The 26,081-nt window shown below is 40.7% G+C and overlaps 2 protein-coding genes and 2 long non-coding RNA genes across 6 annotated transcripts; 2 read left to right on the top strand and 2 right to left on the bottom strand.

Moving 5' to 3' along the window:
• Positions 1 to 64: 64 nt before the first annotated feature.
• Positions 65 to 19,189, bottom strand: LOC148403506 (RNA-binding protein with multiple splicing-like). Of its 3 annotated transcripts, none has more exons than XM_088380736.1 (11): positions 19,025 to 19,189; positions 18,426 to 18,753; positions 11,019 to 11,096; positions 10,772 to 10,810; positions 10,147 to 10,185; positions 9,138 to 9,200; positions 7,587 to 7,737; positions 6,537 to 6,664; positions 5,575 to 5,644; positions 3,455 to 3,574; positions 65 to 2,642 (listed from the first exon to the last, which is right to left on the bottom strand). In XM_088380736.1, exons 2-9 carry the CDS (start codon positions 18,480 to 18,482, stop codon positions 5,582 to 5,584), a joined length of 618 nt encoding a protein of 205 aa, XP_088236862.1. In that variant the 5' UTR covers positions 18,483 to 18,753; positions 19,025 to 19,189; the 3' UTR covers positions 65 to 2,642; positions 3,455 to 3,574; positions 5,575 to 5,581. The 3 variants fall into 3 exon arrangements, with proteins under 3 accessions (XP_088236862.1, XP_088236799.1, XP_088236945.1); XM_088380673.1 differs by having other exon boundaries at positions 5,581 to 5,644; positions 19,025 to 19,188; XM_088380819.1 differs by lacking the exon at positions 10,147 to 10,185 and having other exon boundaries at positions 5,581 to 5,644; positions 19,025 to 19,185.
• On the top strand, positions 3,520 to 7,018 carry LOC148403507 (uncharacterized). The gene is made up of 2 exons (XR_015859514.1): positions 3,520 to 3,677; positions 6,514 to 7,018. It is a non-coding gene; the product is annotated as an uncharacterized LOC148403507 (long non-coding RNA).
• On the top strand, positions 13,172 to 20,139 carry LOC148403508 (uncharacterized). The gene is made up of 3 exons (XR_015859489.1): positions 13,172 to 13,357; positions 19,038 to 19,270; positions 19,653 to 20,139. It is a non-coding gene; the product is annotated as an uncharacterized LOC148403508 (long non-coding RNA).
• On the bottom strand, positions 20,050 to 25,922 carry LOC148403509 (uncharacterized). Its single transcript, XM_088380430.1, has 17 exons — positions 25,761 to 25,922; positions 25,600 to 25,622; positions 25,339 to 25,357; positions 24,974 to 25,107; positions 24,836 to 24,904; positions 24,625 to 24,678; positions 24,420 to 24,536; positions 23,996 to 24,145; positions 23,577 to 23,634; positions 23,412 to 23,502; positions 23,182 to 23,323; positions 22,856 to 22,960; positions 22,619 to 22,782; positions 22,026 to 22,100; positions 21,841 to 21,943; positions 21,658 to 21,758; positions 20,050 to 21,244 (listed from the first exon to the last, which is right to left on the bottom strand). Exons 1-17 carry the CDS (start codon positions 25,762 to 25,764, stop codon positions 21,172 to 21,174), a joined length of 1,482 nt encoding a protein of 493 aa, XP_088236556.1. The 5' UTR covers positions 25,765 to 25,922; the 3' UTR covers positions 20,050 to 21,171.
• Between the last annotated feature and the right edge of the window lie 159 nt (positions 25,923 to 26,081).

A 26,081-nucleotide genomic window follows, 5' to 3' on the forward strand; every position in this document is an offset into this window, starting at 1 on the left:
TCCTATAAACTTAAGTGTGAACTCAAATATCTTTAGGGTAATACAGAAAAACCAAAACATCAAGTTGGGATCATGTCGATCTTTAATGGCAAATGGCCGGAAATGTCTTCTTTGAACATTTTCATAAAAACGTTTTTTTGTTTTGTTTTGAAACAAACAATGCTAGCCTAATATGCAGCTAGCAACAGCGTATACACAAACAAGCATGTACTGTACCATATTAGAAAAACACCCCAATGGCATTTGTTTTCTTTTTGTTCGGTTTTTTTTCTTTGTCAGGATTTCACAGTGAATTATGTAGTATTTATACAGTATATGATACATACAGTACAGTATGTTCCAACCCGTCAGATACAACACACACGCACACATACAAAGGAATATACAATAATACTTACATTGAATTATATAATTGGGAAAACAACACCCATAAAACACGCACACACACTTTATAAATACTTGGAAAGAAAAAAACAATGCGAAAAAAATTTGCATTAAAAGCAAAAAATAATTCTCGGATCGGATACGATTGTGCATATTAAGAATTATTACGCATCAGCTAGTCTGACGCAAAGGTGTATTCGAGCCACACAAAATGTGAATGAAGTTACCAGAATATTTACGAAATAAACTGCTCGATTTACTGAGAAATAAAGAAAAAAATAATTGTGCATTCAAAGAATAAAGTCATATTTTCAGGAAAAATGTAAAGCTTAAATTGTAATGCTGCGAGGAAAAAAAATCTCAATTTTTTTTTTAAAAAGGTCTGATGATTTTGACAAAAACATGACAAGAGGAAAATAAAATGTACAACAGCCTTTTTCTCACAATAGAACTATTCACAAAATATGACTTTATTCTTTTTTCCACAGAAGAGTACGATTTCCTTCTTGTAATAGTATGAGTTTGTTTTTATTTTTTTCCTAGAATTTTTTTGGGGTGACGTTGCAACTTATTTCGGGTAACATTCCGACTTTTTTCTCGAGTCATTTTCTTTCCAGTGTGGTCCAAATACACCTTCTTAGCTATGATTGTACGTAACAGGGAAGATTTTTTGCGAAAACAACATTTTAAAATTTGGACGTCAAACTGTCGCTAGAAAAGATTTTTGCGATGAAGGACGTTAATACAGCAGACTCGGCTCCCTTTTTTTAATATGTACATTTCAGTAAAGAAAACTAGTTTGGCTGTCTAAAAATAGACGAAAGTAAGCGCCTTTAGCGAAAGAAAAAAAAAATCCGATTGAGGACTTGAAAGGCGTCAAAGACAGAAAAGTTGCACGATTCGAGCTCGCTCAACTCCAGTGTACAAAATGAAATGCCTTTGGTCTGTAGCTAATTATAGCCGTGTATTGCGGTCCGGAAAAAGAAACACGTCGACAAGAGCGCGCCAACAGGACGGCTTTGGTATCGCACTCTCTTCACGTTGGTTTGCAACAAAAAACAAAGCGACGGCATTAACTCCAGAGGTCAAACAAATAAGTTTCATGTTGAACTAGATGGAGGTAACCGGTTAGCATTTGAGTTGGACTGCCATGCAAAACACACATTAAAAAAAAAAAAAAAAAAAATCATAACAATTTGTTCGATTGTCACAAGAAGTCGTAATATTGTGGGGGGGAAACTCAGCATTATATAAGCATGAAAAATAATCAAAACAAGTGTATTGGTTGTAAAGTTCCAAGAAAAAAAAAAATACTTTGTGGGACAACTCAGAAATATTTTTTGCAACTGTCACAGCAGCTTTTTTTATTTTAACACTAAGAATGTTTTTTGTTAAAAAAAAAATTCCCCTGTAATCAAATTTTGTAACATTACTTTTGTTTCTTATTCACACCTTTATTTTTAGGAACTTGTGAGTATTATTTGTGCTGATACTGGCTTCATTTCAAGGTATCAGTACTCAAGGAACCAAAGGTTATTTGCCATGAAAACCACTTCTTTGTCTTCTTTAAAAGAAGAATATGGCGACAAAGAAGAAGCAACGGTGGTGGGTAGTCATGGCAACTAATTTTCCGTTTGCACAATTTACATGGCGTCGAGATTGATTGTTAGATTCTGCTTAAGGTAAAAAAAAAAATCTCAAAATGTTACAACCATTGCTTTGAACTTTTTCTCACAATAGTATACTTCTTTTTCCCCTCACAACAGCACGACTTTAATCAGATAACCACTACTTATAATTTCTTCATTTGCTGTCATATTTCCGCTCTAGGCCAACATGAACCCTTCGAAAATGGTTACAAAAATACCTCTTTCTTAAAAAACAAGTACAACAATTTTTTTTTGATCGATTTTTTTTTTTTTTGTGGGTCAATGTCATGCTCTTAATAATCCTACTAACATGAATACGAATGATATATGGACTACTAGTCATATAATAACGTCTTCATCTTCAGCATCCGGCAGCGCTTTAGCCACACGCCCGTGCATATGAACGCACATCTCCTTGCATACTTGTAAACGAAGTGGGGCGGGGCGGGGGCTGCTGGGGGTACCTTTGGCCGAGATGAAGCCAGAGCGCCGCCGGGATATCTTGAGTCTGTAACTGTAATTTTTTTCTTTTTTTTTTCATTTTTTAAATGCGGGCAGGGGAGGGTTCTCGATGTGTGATGGAGGCGGGTGTTTTGGGTGCCCTGAGGCCTGCGAGAAACAGTAAAAGAGAGTGGGGAGGGAAACAACAAAAAAGCGGGTGAGGTTGCTATGGTGACTGAACTCTCATAAAAGCACACGGGGGGCGGGGGGGTGAAAAGCGGCGAGGTACAACAGGACGGACCCAACCACCTCACGACGAAGCAGTAAATAGAAATAAACCTGTGGCCAGCATGAAACCTTATACAGTGGCTAGCATGTTTTTGCCATTTTAAAATCAGCTAACAAAATGTCTTGAATTTTTTTTGCTCATAACATGACTTCTTTTCATTAAATTATTATTCAGAATTTTTTTTTTTTTTTTTTACATGACACTTTGTGAAGGGAAAAAATACAACTTTTTTTCTCATAGCGATTTCCTTATAAAGTTGGGACTTTATTAGGAATGGGTACCGAGTCCCGATACTAACCTGGCCTATTGGCTGAATTACTAAAAACTGGAGTTTTTAATCGCTAAACTTCACCTTGAACAGCTCTGTTGAAGCTGGTCTTGAAGAAATTACTCAAAAGAATTTTTGATTTATGAATGCTGATATGGATCTTGTACCATATTTGTGGTTTACATATAACTGGAAGGTTTTAAGTCAGACATATTTTGTTTTCCAAAAAAGTTAGCTCAAAATCCTGACATTGGGCTTTAGAGCTTCTACTATCGACGGACTTCGCAATTTCTGGCACCGCAACCACAGTACAAGCTAAAGTGAAGGAAGCCCGAGGGCAGAGAAGAAGTGGGGGGAAAGGTGTGAGCTTTACACCTTTTGTCGTTGTCCGTTAGCATCAGCGCACGCTAGCTATACGCTTACCGACGGTTCGCTGCTACCGCAGCCAGAGTCGCTCCTCCGGGGGGGGGGGGTCAAACCGGAGCGGAGGCAGTCAGCGACGCCCGTCACAGTCGGCCGAGGCCACCATCACACATCAGGAACCTGAGGACGGCCAGACAGATGTTTACAGCCGAGCAGGCGGGAGAGACACTTGCGTGTTGAGACCAACACAGAGACACATTCTGGTGTGCTACCGACATCTTCGGTGAGTCTCAAAGGGGAGTTGGCAGTTTTAAAAACAAGAGTGAGATCCCGTCACAGACACACTGCCAGGCAGGAAAGAAGAAGATTTAAGAGACACGGCTGGCCTAACTAATGCCTGACGGCGCGCGTTTAATCAAGGGTGAGCGAATCTACGAGAATCGACGAGCTCTCCAGACGCTCGGCTTGGCTGATGCGGCGCCCGTACTTTCCCGAGACCGTCCTTATTTGTTCCGGCTGAGGCGGCCAAGGTTAAAGACTGGGTTGATCATTGAACACGTCGGTGCGCATTTGGGAACGCTTTAGCGATTTGCCAGCTTAATGTGTTACAGCCAAGAATTCGCAGGCAGACGCATGACGTGAGATCTGTAAACAAGGCCTGCTTGAGACCACGGGAGGTGATTTGCCACCTCTTCAATGAGTGTGACGGGTTTTACTGTTTTCACTCTTAAAATGAATGTGACCCGCAGTTGTTTGTGTGGCGGGTTGGGGGGGCAGCTTTGGATGCCCGACCCGAAGCTCCTGTAATCTGGACAAAAGCCCTTAGGCCCTGGCTGTGTTTCTCATGAATGCAGAGCAGTTGACAAGTATCTGTCAGCGGAAAGCTGACACATGGAAAGCGCGCTTGGATTTAAGCGTTACATGTCAGCAGGCATGTGTGTGTGTTTGGGCGAGACAAAGCTTCACTTCCTTATCAGAAGGGGGGGGGGGCAAGATGGAACCTGTGATGGGAGTTGGTCCAACATTGAGCAGGAAGCGCCGCATTTGCGAAAAAGCTCCTCGGGGCCAATGGCCGGACCACATCCAGTATATGTGTATCGCTCTACCCGACACGAACCCCCCGACCCCCCCACCACTCGCCACTACCGTGATGTTTTGTCAAACGGAAAATGCGGATTACCTTTCCCTTCAGTTGACTAGGCATTAATGTCTGCTATGAGGTCGTCTTTGAAGGCACCCGCGTGCCGCTGAGGCACGCATGTCAAATACAATTCGGCTTGGCAAACAGTGCGCACTGTGGGGGCCGTTCCTGTTCCTGTTCCTGTCAGCCGGCTCAAGGGTGGCCACTTCACTCCAGTCAATTTTGATCTCCAATTCACTTTGATCAGGGAGGTGTAACAAGGAATCTATTGATCACTTTGAGTGTTTTTGAATTATTTGTTTTATTTAATTAAATTGTTAATTATAGAAATCCTAAAGATTTTTTTATAAGATTATTCATATTCAGAGTGACGTGCAAAAAAAAACGGTTGCTAAGAATGTTGATTTTAAACAATCAAATATTTAAACCGATGCCATATAAATAAAAACAAAAAGATCAGAAATGCAGAGCTGCTAACGTGGTAAATATTTGTTTTTCAAGAGCAACTATTGAATACACAATTCAACAAATAGCTTGCAGAGATGCTAACTTTGCTAACCAACCTGAATTCAAGTGAGACTGTTCCAAACTTGTGTTTTCTGCTGGGCTCAGTAAATGTTAGACTCGGGGTAAGCCTCACCCAGCCACACGCTCGCTCACTCACTCACTCACACGTCCCCCCCTAAGGGGTCTGGAGAACATGTTTCTTCCTGTCTTTCAGAGCAGGAGAGCTCTGGTGACAGCGCGACTGCTGCCTTGTGCAAAAAATACACATACATCTGTCGACTGACACGGACACACCACCCAATAGGTGGTTTTTGGGTTTGCACCTGCAAACGAACCACTAAATTGTGTCCTGCACGTGCAAGTAATCGGTGCAAGTAAATTTCAATACGCTCTGTTGCTAGCCAAAACAGCAGCATGTAATCAAGCCTTAATACATGAGTATTCAATGGAATCGTCAATAGGTTAATCAATTCTAAAATGATTCATCAGCGCCGAGCTGACCGTGCCTTTAGTCCACATGCGCACTACTCACACATACTTCAGCAGAACTGCCTCGACTTCCATCCCTGAGGAGTTCCATCTGCAGGTGGGAGCCAGCGGATCTTAAAAAAACAAAAAGAGAGACAATAGGAAACATTGAAGCATCTGAGACGTTAGCACGTTCAAATGCATTTCTCCAGCTGTCATCATCTAGTGACGCCGCCGCCGAATCACACGTATGGAAATGCGAGCAAAGATAAAAGGGCCCACGGAATAAATAGCGAGGGCCTTTTGGTGCTAAAAATACGCTTGATGCGGCTTTAGCTGAGAAAGACCAGGCAGAAGGCGTGCCGACCCAACGGCTTTATGGGAAGAAATTGCCAGGGATCAATAATGAACTCTATTGGGAAGTCGCGCTGGAGCGTTGTAGATTAGCAGCGCTTGATAAACGGGATAAAAGGCTGGCGGGGGTAAAAAAAAAAAGGTGGGGGGGGTCTAACAAAGTAGCTAAAATGATGAAAACTGTAGATGTCGTGCCCCAATTAGTTGCCAGTTGCCGCTTCCCTTTCCCTTCATCAGGAAGTAACTAATAAAAACTACCATTTCAACTGTGTTGCTAACCAAAACAGCAGCACCTATCAAGGCGTCTCCCTCAAGTGGACGACTCTTTGTAAGTATGTCAGTGTGGGGCATGAAATCATAAAATACAATATTATTGGTTCAGATTAAGAAAAACTAAACACCTTCTTTAAATAGACTCCTCCTTTTTTTTTTTTTTTTTTTTTTTTTAAAGTTAGCTGTAGTCCAAAACGGCTTAGCAGTCAAATTGAAGTTGAAGTTTATTTTTTAACATGAGATCAACCAAACGCAAAATAATTGTTTCACTTTTCCACATAATTTCATGTTATGCCAAGAAGACAAATAAATCATGTTCAAAAAAGGAGAAGGAAGAAGCTAAATTAAGCTGATATCGTTTGTTTTTCCTTCACAGCGGAGGAGGTGCGCCGTGGTTACCTGAGCGTGGAGCGAGGAGGGGTAAGTAAAAGCCGGTGCGAGAGCCGGCGACAGCTCCGCCGGGTACAGCGGGTACGACGCCCACACATCTGGGCTGCCGGGATAGAGAGCGGGTACTGTGAGCTCATCTGTGGAAAGAAGAAGAAAAGCAGGCGTGGAGTGAGGCTGCTGCACGGCTATAAACATCACACCGGAAGGTGAAAAGACATTTTGCATCGCATTATTTTCTGACAAAACCATCTGAAATATATGTAGTAAAAAAAAAAAAAAGTCTAAAATTAGCTCCACTATCACTGCTTGTTTGTTTGATTGACAAGCAGCCTCTTGGCTTCCAAGTGATTATACTGCGAGGCGGTCCGATTACTGTGAGGAGTCCATAAAAAGAGCTGCTGAGTGAAAGAGCGAGGTGACGGCGCGCAACGGAACTCAAGGAAGCGAGCGTTTCTATTGCCAAGCGAGCACAACAAGACTTTATCACAAAATGGTGGCCGTCTCTCCAATGACGTCGTCGTGTCAGTAATGGCTTCCTTATTTGCCCCCCTCCCACACACACACACACACACACACACACACAGGTTCTCTGGCACCACATTTTTCAGATAAGAACATTTGTTTGCTCATCGGACAAGAATGCAGCAAAGAGCGATTGCCGCATGGCTGCGGAATCCAGGAAGCTTCTGGAGAAAAGTTGAACTTTTGTACTCCAAACACACCTGCTCAGCCGCAACTCAAATACAGAAGACGATTCAAATGTTTTGGGGGAAAAAAAAATAATCAAAATTAAAACTGCATGAATCACAAAGTAAAAAGTCACGGCCACTATGACTTTGCCTTTTTTGTTTTTCTTGATTTTTTTTTTTTAATCACTTTTATATGATCCTATTTACAATTATTTTCACACTCCGTGACTGTAAAAGCCTGGACAGTTAATAAAGTTTTTACGACGGCGACAGTGTGACTCTGGGACGGATTCATTCTCTTATTTCCTAGGGGGAAAATAAACGGCGAACAAATTGTTGTCAACTTGAGCAGCTCCACTGCGGTACTCACACGGGTCTCTGCTAATAAACTGTGGGCCGGGGCTCTGCTGGGATGAGGGGGGGTTGGGGGTGCCCACCAGTTTGTTCTTGGCCATCTTGGTGTTGGCCTTAGCAAACTCCAGCCGGAGAGTCTGCGGGATCTCAGGATCAAACCGGACCCCCTATGACAAAAAAAAAAAAAAACATTTGTAGTAACACTAACCATCTCAAATCACATTTGCACATTGAAATGAATGAAATTGCCATTAATTCGTTCCAGACTTCCCCTTACCCTTTAATAATAAAAAAAAAACAGAAACATGGTGTTTTGTTTTCAATATGGAAATATCTCTAAAATAAGGTATTTTATAAAAAAAAAATTTGATATCCAGAAAAATTGTTTGTGAATTATGATTTCATGTTGGTGGCATAGTTCACATTTGAGGCACACAGACGTTAGGCACACTTTGTTTCCCCGACTACTTTTCTTGGGTTATAAATAAACGTGATGGCGATTCAAGTAATGATGAAGCGACAACAAATTTAGACAACTGAGACGCGAGTTTTCGTGGAGGTCTTTGACATTTCTATTTTTCGCACGCCTTGTTCGGTGATCAGGTGTCCGACGAGAGCTTTCATGTATCTTTTATCGTTAGGTGTTACTCACAAGGTAGAAATTACAGGCGAGAAAGCAATCTTGGTGATTTATAAATGGCTCAGTTGTGGATTACTGTGACGGGGCGACGGATGGCAAGTGAAAACCGGGACGTGATGTGAACGGCGAACTGTGTGATGTCATCCATATGGTCGTTTGTTGATTTTTAGCAACGAGTCGTTCAATTTTTTTTGTTGTTGATTCTTTTGTATTTTACAAGTAACGGTGACCTTTTTTACAGTTGTCCTAGTTTAGAATGCCGCTAAATATTAATGAGAGATCTTGCCACTCACCTTTGTAATTTAGATTGTGTTTAATCATTTTATTTTACTTTGTGTACTTTTTTTGTTTCTTTTTTTTTTACACTGGTGTGACAGCTAAGAATGCTCTTCATGTGGGAGGCTGGCATCTTTTTGATGCCTGGTGTGCATCAAAAGGAGAGGGAAATATGGAAATCATTTTGTGAGAAAACAATTGTCGAGACTGTTTGTGTGTCTCCCTGCGGGTTGCTATCTGCATACTGAATTGCGGACAAGTTTGTTTGGCATCATGAAAAAAAAACAACCGGAGGTGCATTGAGGCGCAATGGGGAAAGGGCACTTTGCTTATCCCACTACACTTTATCATTTCAATCATTACACAAAAAATTTGGGAAGAGGAAAAATTTGGGGCGGGATACTAAATATGTGTGAGAAAAATGTCTTTTTTTTTTTTTTAAAGATCTCGTGGAAAGCCTTTCATCAAGGTTGTTAGTTCTATTGCGAAATAACAAGCTCCCAAGTAAGCCCGGGATCAATATCTTGTATTTGGAATGAGGGCTTGACCTTGTCCCGCTTTTGCTAGCGGTAAACACGGTTTGCAGATGATTTTTGTCTTGACTGCACTTTGCGTGTGATGGGATGCTGGCGGAAAGGGCGTGACACTTACATTCAAGGCATTCTTAGCAGCCTCCGCCTCCGATCGACTGTCAAAGCTGACAAAGCCCACCGGCTGGAGAGAAAAGAAACACAGTTTAGGGCAGGGGGGAAAAAAAAACTGACTTGGCATTCCTGTCTGAGTGGCAGAGACGTGTTCCTTATACAAGAAAAAAAAAAGATGCATTCAACCCTCACCATATTTGGTTGTGCTTCCTAAAAATGAGGCAAGAGGCTTTTGAAGATTGTCTCTGTTGATTTTTATTTCCTCTATTGTACTAAGCTGTTTAAAAAACAAAACATTGTGTGACCCTCCACCCATTTCGTCATATTGTTCACTTTGGTGCTCAAGTCTGTTTATGAACCTGAGGGGAAAGACAGAGCTCATCCCTTTGTTCCCCATTTGCCCAAATATGGAAGCGGTGTGAGAGGCAGGAACGAGATGAAAATGAGTGGCCAAAAAAAAGGGTAGAGTTGAAATTCGATTTTTGCATCTTGGCTGAGCAGCCAAGAAGAGCACGAGGAAAGAGACAACAATTTGGGTTGTTATTATTCGACGGGTATGGAAGGAAATGAAAACATCCCGTGGGGTTGATCTGTTGGAAGTGATCTGGAAAAACAGGGGTTATGGGAATTCTGAACAAGGGAGGGCGAGACACAGAGAGAGAGAGAGAGAGACAGAGTGAGAGAGGGGAAAAAGCAAAACAGGAACATATAAATAGAAAGGGCCTGAGATGGGCCTCTTGCTTTATAAGGAAATGACTCCCCATCGGCAGCATGGATATGCAGAGTGTTTCATCCGAGCCGTCTTTTCTTATAAGACTGCAGCAAAAAAAAAATCAAATGTAACCCAGATGAAATAACTCAAATCAAGGCAAAGTATGCCGAGACACTTTTCCTAGAAGAGCATTTCACTCGCTTCGAGTGAGTTCTCTTAAAAACCTTGACTAGGTATTACAACCTGAATAAGTTTTATCTTTCTATGTTGGCCTTGTCCAAATGTCCTTCAAAGATGTACTCACTCTGGAGATTTTGTCCAATGGCGAAGCAAACTCGAACCACTAAACAGAAGGGTGACACCAAATTGCAAAACATTTTTATCATTGCCTGGGGGCGGAGCAAGGCAGCCAAGTAGGTTGACTCCTCATAAAACACAAAACTATAGTTAATCGAGTTCTGCCCTCGAAATCAGGTAAACTTTGCAACATGAATTTTGGTAAGCGTGTCTACCATGAGTAGAGCCACAAAAAAAGTTTCAAGAGGCCGTGCCTATACAGACACAGTAAACCTGTCGGCCATTTTAGGGTCAATGTGATTGTTTCCATTGATACTTTATATTTTCTTTGTTTTACTTTTTTTTTTTGGGCACCTAAGGCCAGTTTCACTTAGCAACATGGAATTTGACGCGTGTCTATATCATGAGTAGACCCACAAAAAAATCCTCATGAAGCCACACCTGAAAAGACACAGGATGTCTGCCATTTTGGACTGAAGAAGCCAGTTTCGGTTCATTTTGGCCACTTTTAGCACTCTTTCAAAGTTTATCCTACTGCTCCCGAATTTTTCCGCGTAGGCTAGACATTTGACTCGATGGCACTAAATCGCGAAAAATTGGAATTTTCATCATTCCATTGTTTCCAAGCCTACCTGTTTGGAGGTCAGCTTTATCAAGGAACCTTCATAGCCCTGCAATGAAAAAGACAATGTCAAGTTTACAAACGCGGTCAGTCACCATCGAACCTGGACTCTCCGAAGCCAGAGACTTGAAGCTCGGGCGACCTTTCCATGTCCGTTTATTTCATCATTATTAATGGCCGCTACGATTGACAGCTGGAAAGAACAGTCGCTAAGAATAGCCCTGGCTCATCCACGCGCTGGAAACATCCAAACATACCTTAAATGGTCTGAAGAGAAGATAGAGCTCCCGTGGCTTGATGTCCAGCGGCAGCCCGCTGACAAAGAGCGTTCGGACCTGCAGAGAACGCCAAACACATCGTCACATCGTCTTTGTTAACGTAGACTTTCTTCGGGTTTGTTTTGCACACTTGAACTTTTCAACTTGAGCTCCTGCTCGCTGGCAGGGAATTTGAATGTATAGCGCCGAGCTGAAAATAAAGGGAAGCGTTCCCGAGAAGGGAAGCGCAAACGAAAATCTAAAAGGGAGGAATCGCCGGGGAGATGAGAGCAACATTCAAAGCTGTTTTGTCATAAGCGACTTGGCTAATCGAATAATCGAGTGGACGTCGCTGCCCCCCCCCCCCCCCGCCTCCCCAAGGACCACATGAGTAGCCCGTGGGCCTGTTCTAAAAATAGCTCACCGCTGATGGGATGTTGGGATTTTCTAGGAAAGTTGTAGATGAAATAAAAACATGGTAAGATTGTTAAAGATAAATTATGCACAATTGTGGTTTCAGAAGTGTGTATCCAAATGACCTTTACATTATTCAGTAGCTCTCAGTTTCAAAAAGGTCAGTTACTCCTGACAGATACAAATATGTGTACTCATGTACACACTTTCTCATATCTTCATCCTTTATTTCTTGTATTGTACATGAGCATAGTTTAAAAAAAAATCGTACCATAGTAAAACTGCATTGTATTTTATGTATTTTATTTTTTTTATTTTGGGTTTTTCCTCAATTACATTTTTCCCAAAACAAAGTATTTTTTTCTGTGAATTTTTTTTGTAAAAAAAAAAAAAAAAAGCTCTACAGACTCCAATTAGTTTCCTTTTTGTAAAATAATAATAAAATATTCTTAGGGGGGAAAAAAGTATTTTTTAAGGGAGGGGAAAGTCACAATCTTGTGATGGATAATGTTATATTTTTGATGGGGAAATCTTAAGAGAATAAAATTCATATTTTCCCCCAGACAATAAATTTGATCTCATTCTCTTAAAGTTGTCTTTTTTTTTTCCGCTGAAACAAAAACGGCTGCCATAAAGACTGTCAAGAATAAAGTAAATAAATGTATTCTCGTGATGACATTTTGACCAGCGAATGAAAGTGAGGTATAAATAACACAGCTAATAATACCAATGGTGAAGATACAGTAAGTATCCAAAGTTGCTCAAGTGGTCCTTGATTGGATTTTGCGTAAACGCGCCGAGATTCCCAGCTGAGGGGACAAAGGAAGCGCTGAGCTAACACTCCAGCTCATTCCCACATGTAACCTGATCTGCGCGACTGATGCCAATGGAGAGAGAGCAGCACACAAACAAAGGAGCTTAGCAACCGGGGAGGAGGGGGCGTAGTAGTGGGAGGGCTGCGCTGGACCGAGGCACCGCGCCAAACATCACCTTGGTCACCTTTGCTCTTATCTTAGCGGAGCGAGACTCCACGGGGCCGCGAGTGGGGTCTGCCAGTCTGATTTAATAACGTCAACGCATAGGCTCACTACACACGATCTTTAAACAAAAAATAGCTAAATATGAGCAAAAGCCAAAATCTTGCTAACATATGATCATAAGTTTGAAACTAAACAGGGTCTTATCAATTGCTGGTATCGGAAGTCGCTATGAGTACTCGATACCTTAAAATGATATGGGCTTGATACCGATACCTGGTATCTGTACTTGTCCATTAGTCATTTATTATCGTACGAAGGAGAAGGTTGAAGAAGGAAAAAAGGTTAGAATCATATTTTCCAGTATTGTCATACTTTTGAGGAGGAATTTAGTTAGAGGAATAAACAGAATCTTTCATTATTTCACAATATGAGAATGTTGTGGTTTTGACAGGGTAAATTTGGCACTTTAATAAAGTCATTAAAATAAATAAGTGGTTTGGCGGAAAATGTCGCAACTTCTTAGGGGAAAAAAACTGAATGAGGTTGAAAAGTTACGAGATGTTTTTTAAGGAAAATGGCAAAAAAATGCTGTTTGTTTCTCAAGTGGAGTAAATATGTTGCTCAGCTTATGAGAGGGCTAACAAACATTTGAGGTATCTCACTCATCTAAAGCGGGACTGCCAAGCTATTCAAATGTCCACCTCTTTTGTCTGCGAGACCCCGTCGGCAACAACGAGCCATTCTTGGCCCCGTCCCGCTTGATCCCTGAGACTTCCTGACGTCAGCTGTTGCGGGTGGTAACCGTTCCGCCGTACGTCCGGTGAGTTTGCACATTCCCAATGATTCAGCTGCAAAATCTTCAAACATCTGCTGCAGATTAAGCCAAGCGGCTCTTTGTTGACTGGACTTTGGGGTCGGCCGAGGCGCGGAAAGCCGGATGTCAAGGTGCGTTTTTGGGGTCGAATCTCTTTTGTTGGCTTTCGGACCGTTTTTGAGGTTTTTTTCGCTTCCTTGTGAGTCAAGACAACTTTGAAACGGGGCATTTGAATCGTTGACCGTATATGGTCACAGGCGGGCAGATTTAATAATAACAAAGACTTCATTTTTTCTGAAATTAATAAGTAACCTTATTTTTATGATCTTTTTTGCAATGAAAGAAATGGCCTTTCATTTTTATCGTATTACATGCATGTTAAGCAATTTTTTTCTCTCAAAAAGACCCTTGAGGTAAAATTTTTTTACTTTTTTTGTGCTGTTTTTTTAGAATTATCACTCTTATGAGTATTGTGTTTTTTAAGGGAGGGAAAAAAAAAACTAATTTTGAGGGGGAAAAACAAGACTTCCTGGGGAAAAAAAACAACAACCTTACTCGGTTCATGTTTGCAGAAAAAAAAGAATCACAAATGAAAAATGTAACCTTATAATAAAGATGATTTTTTTCCCGGAGGAGATAAGTTAGAAGCTATTTTCTTCGAGAAAAAAGTCCTATTGTATTTGTTTTTGTAACATGAAGGCATAGTTTTAAACACACATCCACTCAAAAAGAATCTTCCTGGAAAATGGCACTCTTATATAAAGTCTATTTTTAAAGAAAAAAGTCGTAAACCAATTTTTCTGTGCATTCGGGCCGACTTGACTTGTGCTGGCAGCTTATTTCGTTTGTGTGCAGCATAACAGCTAAATGTAGCTTCACCATGTTTACTTTGAATTCATAGATCACTACAGGCTTTATGCTCAATCAATTTTAATTCCTTTAATTCGAATAATAAAATGTTTCATTCTGTTAAGGACACCACAACATACTGGGAAGAAAGAAATTAGCCTAGTCGTATTGGGACCCGAAATTGTTTTGTTAGGGAGGGTCCAAGGAGGGCGACGACCCATTCCTTCTATTTCCATCACCTCCCATGCGAACAATCGCTTGGAAACCCGAGCGGCGTCCTGGAAAGAGATTTTGTTTGGCCTTGGAATGTCTCATTATAAACTCCGTGTGACTTCCGCACATATTTGCTGACTTTAATTGACCACTTTTTTTTTTGAGCGACTCAAATGAGAGACATGACCTTGGTGCGATGGGAGATTATTAGCGCTGCCCCCTCCATGCTTCCGCCCTCCCGTGAATGTACATGTGTGTGTTCCGTAGCCAAGTTAATAGATAAGAAGTCTTTCGAGCCAAATGCAGCAGGACGCTGGTCTAACCTTGACGTGGCCACTCACCACACGACTCTATTGTTGGCATTTTCGCCCCACTACCACAATTTGACACTTTGCAAAAAACGCTTCTCTCATTAGCCTGTAGAAAAGGAATAAAGGATTAATGATTTTGTCGCATCGGAGTGGAACAGACGCAGAGGTGTGAGGCCCACCTTAATCGGATGACTTGGTTTATCTGGTAACAGGTCGTGGGTTCGAGTTTCACAAAGGATTTGTGAGGAGGGGGGCGCGGGTCAGAGGTTGGGTAAAGTTTATTGCCGAGGGCGAGGTCGAGTGCACTCGAGTAGTTGCTTTCAAGCAACAATTAAAGCGCTGCCGAGCTGTAAATGTTCCAATGGGTTAACCTTTAAGAGCGTCCACTCCCATGGGTTGCTTTCAGGTGGACACACTCAGGCGTTTTTAACCAAACAACAGTGGCCCTCACCATGACCTATAAAAGTACAACAAAGAGACTTTTCTGCATTATTATTATTATCATCGATTAAAAAAATTTCGAACCGAAAACGTCTCCACAGAAAAACATAATATAATTGCGTTTTGTTGTTTATTTTATTTTTTATTTTAGAAAACATCTCAATCGTGCAGCTTCCCCAGAAAAAAAATCTTCACCTAATAAAAAGTAAACAAAGAATGAGACTAGCTAAAATCCGCTAATATTTGATGCTCCCTTCTAATTGCCATGAAATCTGACAAAACACTAAAAAATAAAAATAAGTATTGCTTTGGTCTCATTTTATGGCAATTTCATAAATTTTTTTACACTCAACACTTAATGCGAAGATCATCAGGTATGCCGTGTGAAATGATTGGATTTCACATTTTATTTTTAGAACTTTTAGCTGTTGTGATAAATACATTTTCAACCATGTTGAGGACCCCCAAAATTCAATTATCGAAAGAAGACGAAAGAAGGAACACACTAGGAAGGAATTAAATGGGACAGCAGTTTACTAGAGGAAAGAAAGCATCACGGGAGGAAATGGCAACGAGAACAAGATAAAGCGAGTTAAGGGAAAAAAGCTGGGTGTGGCAGATGGAAGGAAATCAGGGGAAGAGAGATAAAAGTCACCCACAAAAAATTCTCTTGCCCGAGAAAGGCTCAGGAAGTCTGCCATTTTGCTTTGAAGAGGCCATTTGAAGATCATCAGGCAACCAAACAAACTTTAATTACATTCCAAAAAGTTACCCTTCAAACTGATAACTTTAGTTATCTTTCAAAACCAAACCAAATTTAATTACATTCCACAAAGTTAAGCTTCAAACTGATAACTTTAGTCATATAGTAAAACTATTTTTGAATGAGTCATGCTAACAACTTGGCAGCTAGCTAGCTGTAGTTCGTTAAAATTGGACAGCAGCCTCCATGACTTAAGATATAACACCATAGTATGACCCCATTATCTGATATTTTCCTTCATTTGTTTTGATGCTAAGTAAACGTAACCTAACTTTGGACAAGATGGATTCTGGTGTTTTTGTGAACTCACAAATACGACGAGAATTCAGCTTGCATACTAGGGTGAAGTGAAAAAGTTCAAAAATGAAGTATTTTAGTTTCTTATTTTTAAATTGTGATAATCGAGATTGGACGATGTGAAAAGATATATCGTGATCATATTTTTTCCCGCGTTACCCTGCTCTATCGAATGAGTTTGGCCCAAGTCGGCATTTACGACATTCTTGTCAGACTCACTGGCCAGCCGCTGGTGACGCTAAGCCTTGTTGTTGTCTTTTCAAATAGCTCTTGTCGCACAGCTGACAAATGGCTCAGATAAGATGACAATTCCCCCGCCGCTTGTATAAATAAACTCCAACCTATCAGACGGCAAAGCTGAAGGGGGGGGGGCTCAAAAGCAGTGAGCCTTTTTGATTGTCTTCATTAGCAGGCCATCAGATTTTTCTTTTTTGGAGCCTCCTGTAACGTTTCATGTCACACAGAGTTAATGTATCAGTTTGCCCTTTTCATAGTTAGCAGGCCATCGTGCTACGGACCACCGGTGGCCTCCCCCGCGCTCCCCCACGTACCAGAAAGGTCACGGCGCCCGATGAGAGCACCCCCAAAGAGACGCGCCACATTCGCTCGAGTCATATCTCTTCGGGGTCTCGCTTGCAAAGATCCGCTTACACGCAAAGTCAACCTCACGTCTCGAACGGTCGAGCATCAATCAAGGAGCGCATTAACGGAGGCCCTCACACATGTCGCGGTGGTACGCAAACTTCATACGTGTGTTCAGTTTTCCTCGATAAAGCGGTATCGTGATACGGCGTTCAAACATATACAGAAAACTTGTTGAGTCCGGCCGAGCTTCCAGGTCCTTACAAGGTCTTGTCACCTGGCTAAAAGCGTCTGGCGATGTGAAAGCGTCCAGAGCACCTGATAGCGTTGGCTTATCAAACTCCGCTCTCCAGATTAGAAGCATACCTCGGCTGCGACAACGCCATGTTTGGTTAGCGCGCCCTTCCGTCGCATCGGCACTTTACTGGTGTGAATCAGTGAGCCATTGCGCTAAGAGCACGTGAGAGTTATACCTCGCAGCTTGTTAAACTTTGCCTCCAGACGGTTATTGGCAGGGTTTTAATGGTCTTTTGGAGGCAGACGGGGTTGGTACCATTCCAGGAGGCGTTCTTCGGTGGGGAAAGTCCAGATTTAACATCAATTCGTATAACCTACTGATACCAGCCGTAAAGATAGCATAAAATCTTATAGATCACCGAATCATTGACTTTGTAAAGACGTCGGCTTTCCCACACACAACGATTTTTGGTCAGAAATACTGAACACTAGCGATGTAGTCACTACTTTTTATCAATACGAATATCATTCTTGATACCAAGTAGCCAATAGTAGTTTTGATACAATAGAATTTCAATTAGCTCAATGGAGAACAAAGACCTCTCTGCAGTGTAGCACTAACTACTACTGGCAAGGAAGGCTGTTTGATACTTGATATATTAAAATAAAACTGCTATCACAGATGATATTGGTGAACTCAATAAGAAAAATAAATTGAATACTGATACTTGGGCCATGCATCATTATGACTTGGATGGAAGTACAATTACAGAAAAAATATATATATCATGAGCGAGGGCGGTATCACGATACATTACAATATCTGTGTAAGTCAAGGGCAAAAACATGGGTTGTGTCAAACTAACTTAACTTGTGATGATTGGACAGAATTGTTTTTGGTTTTCCATTGATGGAATTGTGACGGTTCACGATTAAGAGGGGGTGATACTGTGATACATGATGATATTTTTGTAATACAGGGTGCATCAATATAAATTTGTAATGTGGGCCATGAGTCTTTGGAAATAATAGAATTATAAATTAACTTTGAGAAAAAGATATCACGATATTATAATAACTTACCAGTGAAGGGGCTATCGTGATACATGATGATATCAGCGTATGGCGGGTAAGTAGATATTAGTGGGTCTGTATCATTACACCAAAACTGCATTTTGTAATCCATCTGTAAATGACAACTCGCCCTGATTTAGTTTCGGCTTCAATTTGGAATTTTACAAGATACTTTGGGGGGCAGTATCGTCATCGTGCAGATATTACACGCCGTAAATGCCAACTTCCGTGCCTACTTGACTTTGCAAGTGCAAAATAAAAAAAAATAAAAACGTCGCAAGTTGCAAGTGACGCTTTTGCGAAGGAGGTCGTGTTGTTGTTGTTCATCGACAGGGAGAACTCTTAGCACGACCGAATGTTTTTGTCTTTGCTTTTAAGTTAGGTTTTGGGGAAAGCAAAAAAGGGACCGACCAGGTGCGCACGCCCACTTACCTCTTCTTCGTGGCTGCTGAATTCACTCGGCTCGTTTTCCTTCTCGGCTTTGTTCATCCTGAACGCGCACAAAAGCAGCCCCGAAAGTTACCAGGCTCAGATGTTATTCCTTAACCGAGAAAATAAGCTTCTCCTGTTCCGAAGTCCCCCTCCGTTGGTCCGAAACGGAAGACAGCGACTGCGGAGAGGAGTGTGAGAGTGCCGCGGGCGAACTTGTCTCCTCATCTCAGAGCCGAAAAGGAGGGGAGGGGGCCCGGGAGGAGGGAGGGAGCCCATCCGGAGGGATGGCGCCAGGGCGGGCGTGGAGCTCGACCGGGAGGGGCGGACGCTACGGATATACATATGCATATTTTTAACAAAATAACGAGAATTTGAAAAATGAGTACATCATATTGTTTATAGTTTAGTTACCACTATTGTGGTAAATTCAAAGAGAAAAAAAACATACCATTTAATAAGTGATTCATAGTGGCACTAAAAAAATGTATCTTAAATTTCAGACCATTGTTCAAAATTTTTATAAAAATGGCATAACCAATCATCATTTCAAATTGGACAGGTATAAAAATTTGTTTTATTTTGTAAAATTAAAAACTTACCCATGTCTTTTAGCAACGCCTGCTACTGTCTGCAGTTGAGTAAGGAAAGCGACGTTTGATGACATCACGTCGAAATGCATGAGTCAGCAGCAGCAGAAACGAAAAGAACGGGCAAGTTCGACATGAATTGACATTCAGACATAAAGTGCTGCACTAAACCACTTGGGAGCTTTTGACTTTCAGGAGCCCGCAGCTGAAACAAAAGAAAAACGGAGACGTTTTTAAACAGTCACACCTATGTACTGGGTAAGGTATGCATGTGTGTGTGTGTGTGTGTGTGTGTGTGTGTGTGTGTGTGTGTGTGTGTGTGTGTGTGTGTGTGTGTGTGTGTGTGTGTGTGTGTGTGTGTGTGTGTGTGTGTGTGTGTGTGTGTGTGTGTGTGTGTGTGTGTGTGTGTGTGTGTGTGTGTGTGTGTGTTGGGGCGCTTGGTGCCTCCAAACACTCCATCGATCAAAAGGATTGTGAGCAGCTGCATCTGAACATGATAGCAGACCTTAATGCACGCAAAAGTTAAAAAGTATTAAGCTTAAAAGTGAAATACAACTGAGCTGTACTTAATTCAAGCCACTGTAACATTACTTTAGGCAGTTTGATCATTTAATTCAGTGATTCTTTCACATGCCACTAGATGGGGTATCATGTGGTTCAGGCTGGACCATGTCAAAGCTTGCTGTCACCTCCCTTTGCCAAGCCCTCTGTCTGTCTGTCTACATGTGTGGGGGGTGGTCGGGTGAGGGAGCGCCCCCACCTCCTCCGCCCCTTCTTCAGCATCAGACCACACAACTCAGCCCCGAGAGCTGTCAAACACAGCTGGGACGTATCCTCCTTCCCACTCTCCCTCCCTCCCCAGACTCCAGGAAGAAGCTTTGATAGAAGGGGGGGGGGGGGTTCCATTTTTACACAAGACCCTGCTCCTCCTCTCAAACTGCTTCTCATCAGCATAAAAGCATCTCCTTTCGTCTCTCATCGTGGATGCTTCACATGCACAAAAATTGAAACGGACATGACAGGAGGGGAGACACTCATCCGGAATGAAGGCTTTATTTTCGTCTTTTTTCAAAATGCAAGACCAGCAAAAAGAAAAAAAAAAACTAAATAAAATTCTCCGAACCACAGCCTGACAATTTTTCTGTATTTTAACATGTTATGTATTGAATCATGATCACTTCTGATACAGAATCAAGTATCGATATTGAGACATCCCAATATCAGTGATACCAGCTGTTTTTTTTTTTTCCAAAGGCAAACAGGAAAGTTATGTCCTCACAAAATTTATTTACATTTATAAAATGCAAATAGTCAAAATATGATACAATTATTATTATTATTTTGGCACCGTCTCACAGTAGATGGCAATAAATAACCTTTTCCAAAAATAACCAAACATCATTTCAACTTCCTCTCCCGTAACTTGCTATCATCGGCAGCCATTTTGTCAGTGTTAACGACGCCCCACACCAACCGACTCCCCCCACAAGATTAAAAGGACCAACACTCACTCACTGCGCCCCCTGGAAAAACACTTAGTGACGAGCCCAAAATAACAGCGAGGACAGATAAGACTTCATTACAAGTTCAAAACGCACGTTTTTGAAATGTGGGGGGTAACCAGAGTACCGGGAGGAAACCCACGCATGCACGGGAAGAGCACGCAAACTTCACAGAGGAATCGGACCCTCTCCACAGAACTGAGAGGCGGACATTGTAACCAGTGCGACACTGTGCCACCAGTCAAAAATATTATGACAGGAAATTAATTGGTCATCACAAAACAAAATCATTATTTTACCAAAATAAACCAATTGGTGCATCATTTTAGGGGAAAAGGCACAATTTTACAATAAAAGTTCATTTTCTGAGTTTAAATCAAAATTTATGCAAAAAAATGTAAAGGCAGATTTTTTTCAGATATTTGTTATACTATCTGTTATACTAATATCTGTTTTGGTATACACAACGGACGTCGAGCCAAAATCCAATAAAAAAAAAAGTTTTTTAAAAACAACTTTAAAAAAAAAAAAGGAAATCCCTTGATGCAATTTTTATTAAAACAGCAAACGAATAAAAAAACAGTCGTCGTACTTCAAATGGAAACATTTTAAAAGAAAAACTAAACCAAACAAACAAAACAGCAGAAGGAACATTATTCATTTTTTTAAAAGGCCTTCCTTCTTTTGTTGTCTGTTGGAGCACATGACGCCGCTTCCGTTTGAATTCTGCCTGGAAACACAATGAACATTGTTCTAATGTTCAAAATCGAGTGTTGCTGCGAAATTTACTGTCAGCCTCAAAACTGAACTGAAAACAAAGAAATTAACTTAACAAATAACACGAAAAATGACGGAATTGCAATAATTGATTCGATTGCAATATTATGAGACTACTTGAATTAAGGTGCAAATTCAAATTCTTTTAAGGGGCAAAAATAAAATCACGTAGTCAAAACATGACAAAGATCCAGCCATAATTTTGCATAGAGATATACTTTTTTTTCTAGGACAGATTTATTGTGTTATTACTGTTGTTACTCTACTTTGGTATCGTTTGAAAAGCGTATTTAAAGTCTGTAAAAATGTCTTTTCTTTATAGTCTGGAATGTACAGTAGTTGTGTAAAGTGGATAATGCCACTTACTGGAAATTGTCACTGCAGAGGGCCGCCTTGGAGAAGCCCCCGAAGGCGGGGATTCTGTCGGGGTATCGAACAATGATCCAGTTCCCCATCAGTTTGAAGTTCTGACCAAAGACCGTTGAGGTAAGTTGCAAAAAGATCAGAAAGTTGGGGAGGTGTGTGTGTGGGGGGGGGTTCCCCACTTACGTGAAATAATCGAATGGCGTTGTCACAGCATTCCTGTTGCGTAAAGTTGACGAAGCCACAGCGTTGCTTGAGCAGGAGCTTGACGCTATGAACTGAACCCGCCCTGTCGAGGGAGAGGTCATTGTCATCAACTTACGAACGGGCTCGCCGTGACTCTAAGGGTCAAAGGCGCCATGCACACTAACTTGCTGAACATGTTGAAGAACAGCTCTTCCGTTACCATTGAGTTCACATTGCCCACCCACACTGGAAACAGTTCCCTGCGAGGGAAATAGATGCACGCTCAAAAACGCAGCAATCAAGCAGCAAAAAATAAACATGCTGGAAAGCAAGTAACGATAATAGAAATGATGATATAGTTTTTTTTTTTAACACAAAATTTAAAAATTAAATCTGGAAACAATTTTAAAAAATATATAATAAATAATATTATTAATAATATAACAATCATTTATTATTCATATAAAATAAAATTCTGGCAATATCACATGGTTAAAGATTATGAAATTAGAATACTGTGAACAAGTCTTAAAATCCAAGGATATGAATTATTGCCAAGAATAAAAGTCATTTATGAGTATAACATAATTGCAAAAAAAAAAAATCTTTGAAGTTTCAAGTAAATAGTCAAAATAAGTCCAAAGAGTGCAAATAAGTACAAAAAATGAGAATGAGGTTGAAACAAATATTCATAAACATCCTAAATACTACTAGGAAACGTTAAGTTGTCCTTTCCCATGTGCCGACTGATCAAATAATATTCATGTGATTGACTTACGGATGACAATCCTCTTGTCTGGTCTTCATGGGGGTTTCTGGAGCTGCCGGCACTTGGGGACCTTGGATTTGGGGCTTTAATGCAGACAGCACCTCGCGTGCTTTCTTCACCGTCCCGTGTATAATTAAGGCATTTGAACTCTGCTCCCGCGTGAAGCCGTACTCCTGAAACGGAACGGTGGCGACGGCTCGTCAGTGGGAAAACCTTCAAAGTCAACGTGCCAGTGTGTACGCTAACCATCAGCTGCAGTATCTGCGTTTGCATCATTTCCTGAGCCGCCTCAGCGCAAGAGGGATCCAGCTTGAGAACCCCCTGGAAGGCTTGCGCCGCCTCCTCATATCTCTGGTGAGGAGAATAAAACGGTGCGAGCTTTAGTGACACCCAGATTTTATTACTTGACTAACAATGTCCAACCTCATTTTTTCACTCAAACTTAATAATAATAATAAATTGCCTTCCCTCTTCCCCCGTGTGGAAAAAAAAAACTGCAGCAGTGTGCATGACTCGACGAAATGAACACCACAACCCAACGCGTAGTGAAACATCAAAAAGTGGACAGTGACCTTTAAACCGGCTAAAGCCCGCCCCTTGCGAAAGAGGCCTTTAATCCAGCACGGGGACATCTTGAGGCATAACTCGGCGTCAGCCAGGGCATTCTCATAGTCCTGCAACTTCTCCAAACAGAACGCTCGATTTCCAAACAACCTAAAAGGAAAAGTTCTGTTGCGTTAATGTTATTTTTTTTTGAGACTTTAAAAAAAATAAAAAATGTAGGCCACGTAATGGGACCGACCTCATTTCCGTAGGATTGTACTGGATGGCTTCGGTAAAAAAATCCACCGCTAAATCATAACGTCCATCACGAGCGCATTCATTCCCCTGAGCTTTGAGAAATTCAAAAAGTCTTTATAGCCAACAAAAATGATGCGCAAATGAGTTGGAAAATGTGAGAACCCACTTGCGAGACGGTTGCTTCTTTCAACATGATCGGTCAGCACCGAGCTGTCAGGAGAAACCTGTGGGGAAGCGTGACAAAGATGGTCAGAAACAAAATTATTTTTTTTTTTTTGTTTTTTTTATCTCTGCAAGTTTCTGAACAATTGCGTGAAAATAAAACTAACTGAACTCTTGGAATTTTATACAATTTAACCGACATCATTTCATGTATATCTGAAATTGTGATGTGCCAGTATATCATGTTCCAGTTTTATATCAATAAAATTAAAAAAGCAATTTTAAGGAGAATAAATGTTTGGGGAAGAAGTTGATAAAACAGTTGAAATTTTACAGTCATAATTTGATGAGAATAAAATTCTATTTTTTTTCCACGAGAATCTGAAGTAAACAGTTGTAAGAAAAAAAATTGGAGTATCCAACCTCCTTCTTGATGTCATCGTGGGATTCTTTGGGGAGTTGTGCTTGGTTGGGCGACTTCTTTTTCCCCTTCTCAGGCTTGGACTTGGCACCAAATTTATGTTGAATTCTTTGGGCCGTTTGACTCACAAAACAACTTGTCAAATCCAGTTCCTTCAGAAGAATACATTTGAAAAAATTAATCAATCACTTTTGCGTTAAAATGAGTATAGAAGGTACAGTATATATTTTTAAATACAAATTCAAAATGTGATTTTAAAATAATATTGTGAAACTCAGTTCCTTTGAAAAAAGATTGATGATCAAAACGAATCATATTTTAAGAGATTACCAAATAGCAGAAAGTTACTTGAGGAAAGAAATTAACTAAAATAACTACTTTTAAAACCTTGTTGCTACCATCCTCGGAATGGCTTTCATCACTTGCCTCAGCTAGCGTGCCTGCTTCCGCTCCGACTTCAAATCGAGTGTCCGCACCGTCTTGCGATTCATCGCCAACCGCCAAATTCTCCTCCGCAGTGGACTGCTGCAAACCACTTGTAACCTTCCACACCGAGAACATTAGCGTAAGTAATGGGCCCATTCATTCTAAATAATTATTGCTATAATTTGTTAAAATTACAGTTACTTACGGTGTTCTCTTTTTCCTTCTCCATTTTCTCTTGTCGCTTTCTTTCCTTCCGTTTCTTTGGCGAATAACACAATATGATCATAAGTGTACTTTCGAGTGCATCGTCGATACTGCTACTACAAGAAAGTTGGAGTCATCACTCCATTCTTGTGCTATATTCTGAGCTGCATTCCTTTTTGGTTTTTAACACTGCGCTTTCCAAGCAAGCATACCTTTTTCTTCAGCCGCTTTTTTTCTGCCTTTTCTATGATTCTTTCCTGCTTTGGTAACCATTCATCATCCTACAAGAAAAGCAAGGCGTCAATATCCACGTGTTGATCCAGCAACAAATAATAACAACAACGACTTACACTGTAGTCGATCTCTGCCATCGATTCTCGTTCGCAGGAGTAAAAATTTAAATAATCGTACATATGCCTTGAAGCAAGGGCCAGCAGATTACTGCCATCAACTTCATCTTGGTAATCATATGGATCACTTGAGACTGTGAGGCAGAAAGACATGTTTTAAAACATGACAATGGCACAATCTTATTATCAGCTCAGCTTTAGCAATAAAGTGTTAACTTTGACTAAATTAAAGCAGTAATATAGCAATGTTTATTCTGCCGTGACCGGCAACTAAACAGCCACCGTTATTTTGCAGGGAATATCGCGACAACTTCAACTATCCTACGTAAAGCCAATAGTATTTTTGTAATAATAAAAAAAATCACCTCGGTTTTTATAGGTTCGCTGTGTGAGAGAGAAAAATGACAAGTTACAACATAATATATACAGTTTGCTTATTTCATCTCTTTTTATTGATCTAATCGTTCAAGTTTCACTTTCGTTTACGGGGAAGGGAAACGTGCTGACTCATAGATCCTTTAGGAAAATCACATCGTCGCATAAAAAGGAGGCGGATGTTTGTATTGAAAAGTGCGGGTGTGTTCAACTTGAATGAAATGATCAATCAGAATCAAATGTTTACTTACGAATGGCTGCATTCTATTAAAATCTGAAAGAGAAGGGAAAATTATAGAGTTAAATCGATGGAAGGCAAAACATTTCCAGCTAACTCGCGCGAGAAAACAAGCTTCTCATCTAAACTTGACACAAACACAATGGGGAACGGGTACCAAAAGTATTTCCTTACCCATTGCTCCACTGTAATTATAATGACAAAGTTATAAATCAATTAAACGTATAAAGTAATTACGATGTAATCGCTAAAACATAATCCAGCTAACTTTTTGCATGACTCCGCTTTGGAGGGTCCAGACACGGGTTGAGAGGCGGGACTTCCGGTTTTTGAGCGGAAATACGTCATTTGTAATTCTCCACCCTCGTCTTCATTTCACGCATCATTCGGTAAAAAATAAATCTATTGATATGGATTTCCTTTGCATCTTAAAACCTTGTGATTTTTTAAAATATTGGCAGTATAATAATAATAATAATACATTTTTAAAGCGTG

The sequence above is a fragment of the Syngnathus floridae genome, chromosome 1, assembly GCF_059516105.1.
Source record: "Syngnathus floridae isolate MCC-2025c chromosome 1, RoL_Sflo_1.0, whole genome shotgun sequence".
Classification (NCBI taxonomy): domain Eukaryota; kingdom Metazoa; phylum Chordata; class Actinopteri; order Syngnathiformes; family Syngnathidae; genus Syngnathus; species Syngnathus floridae.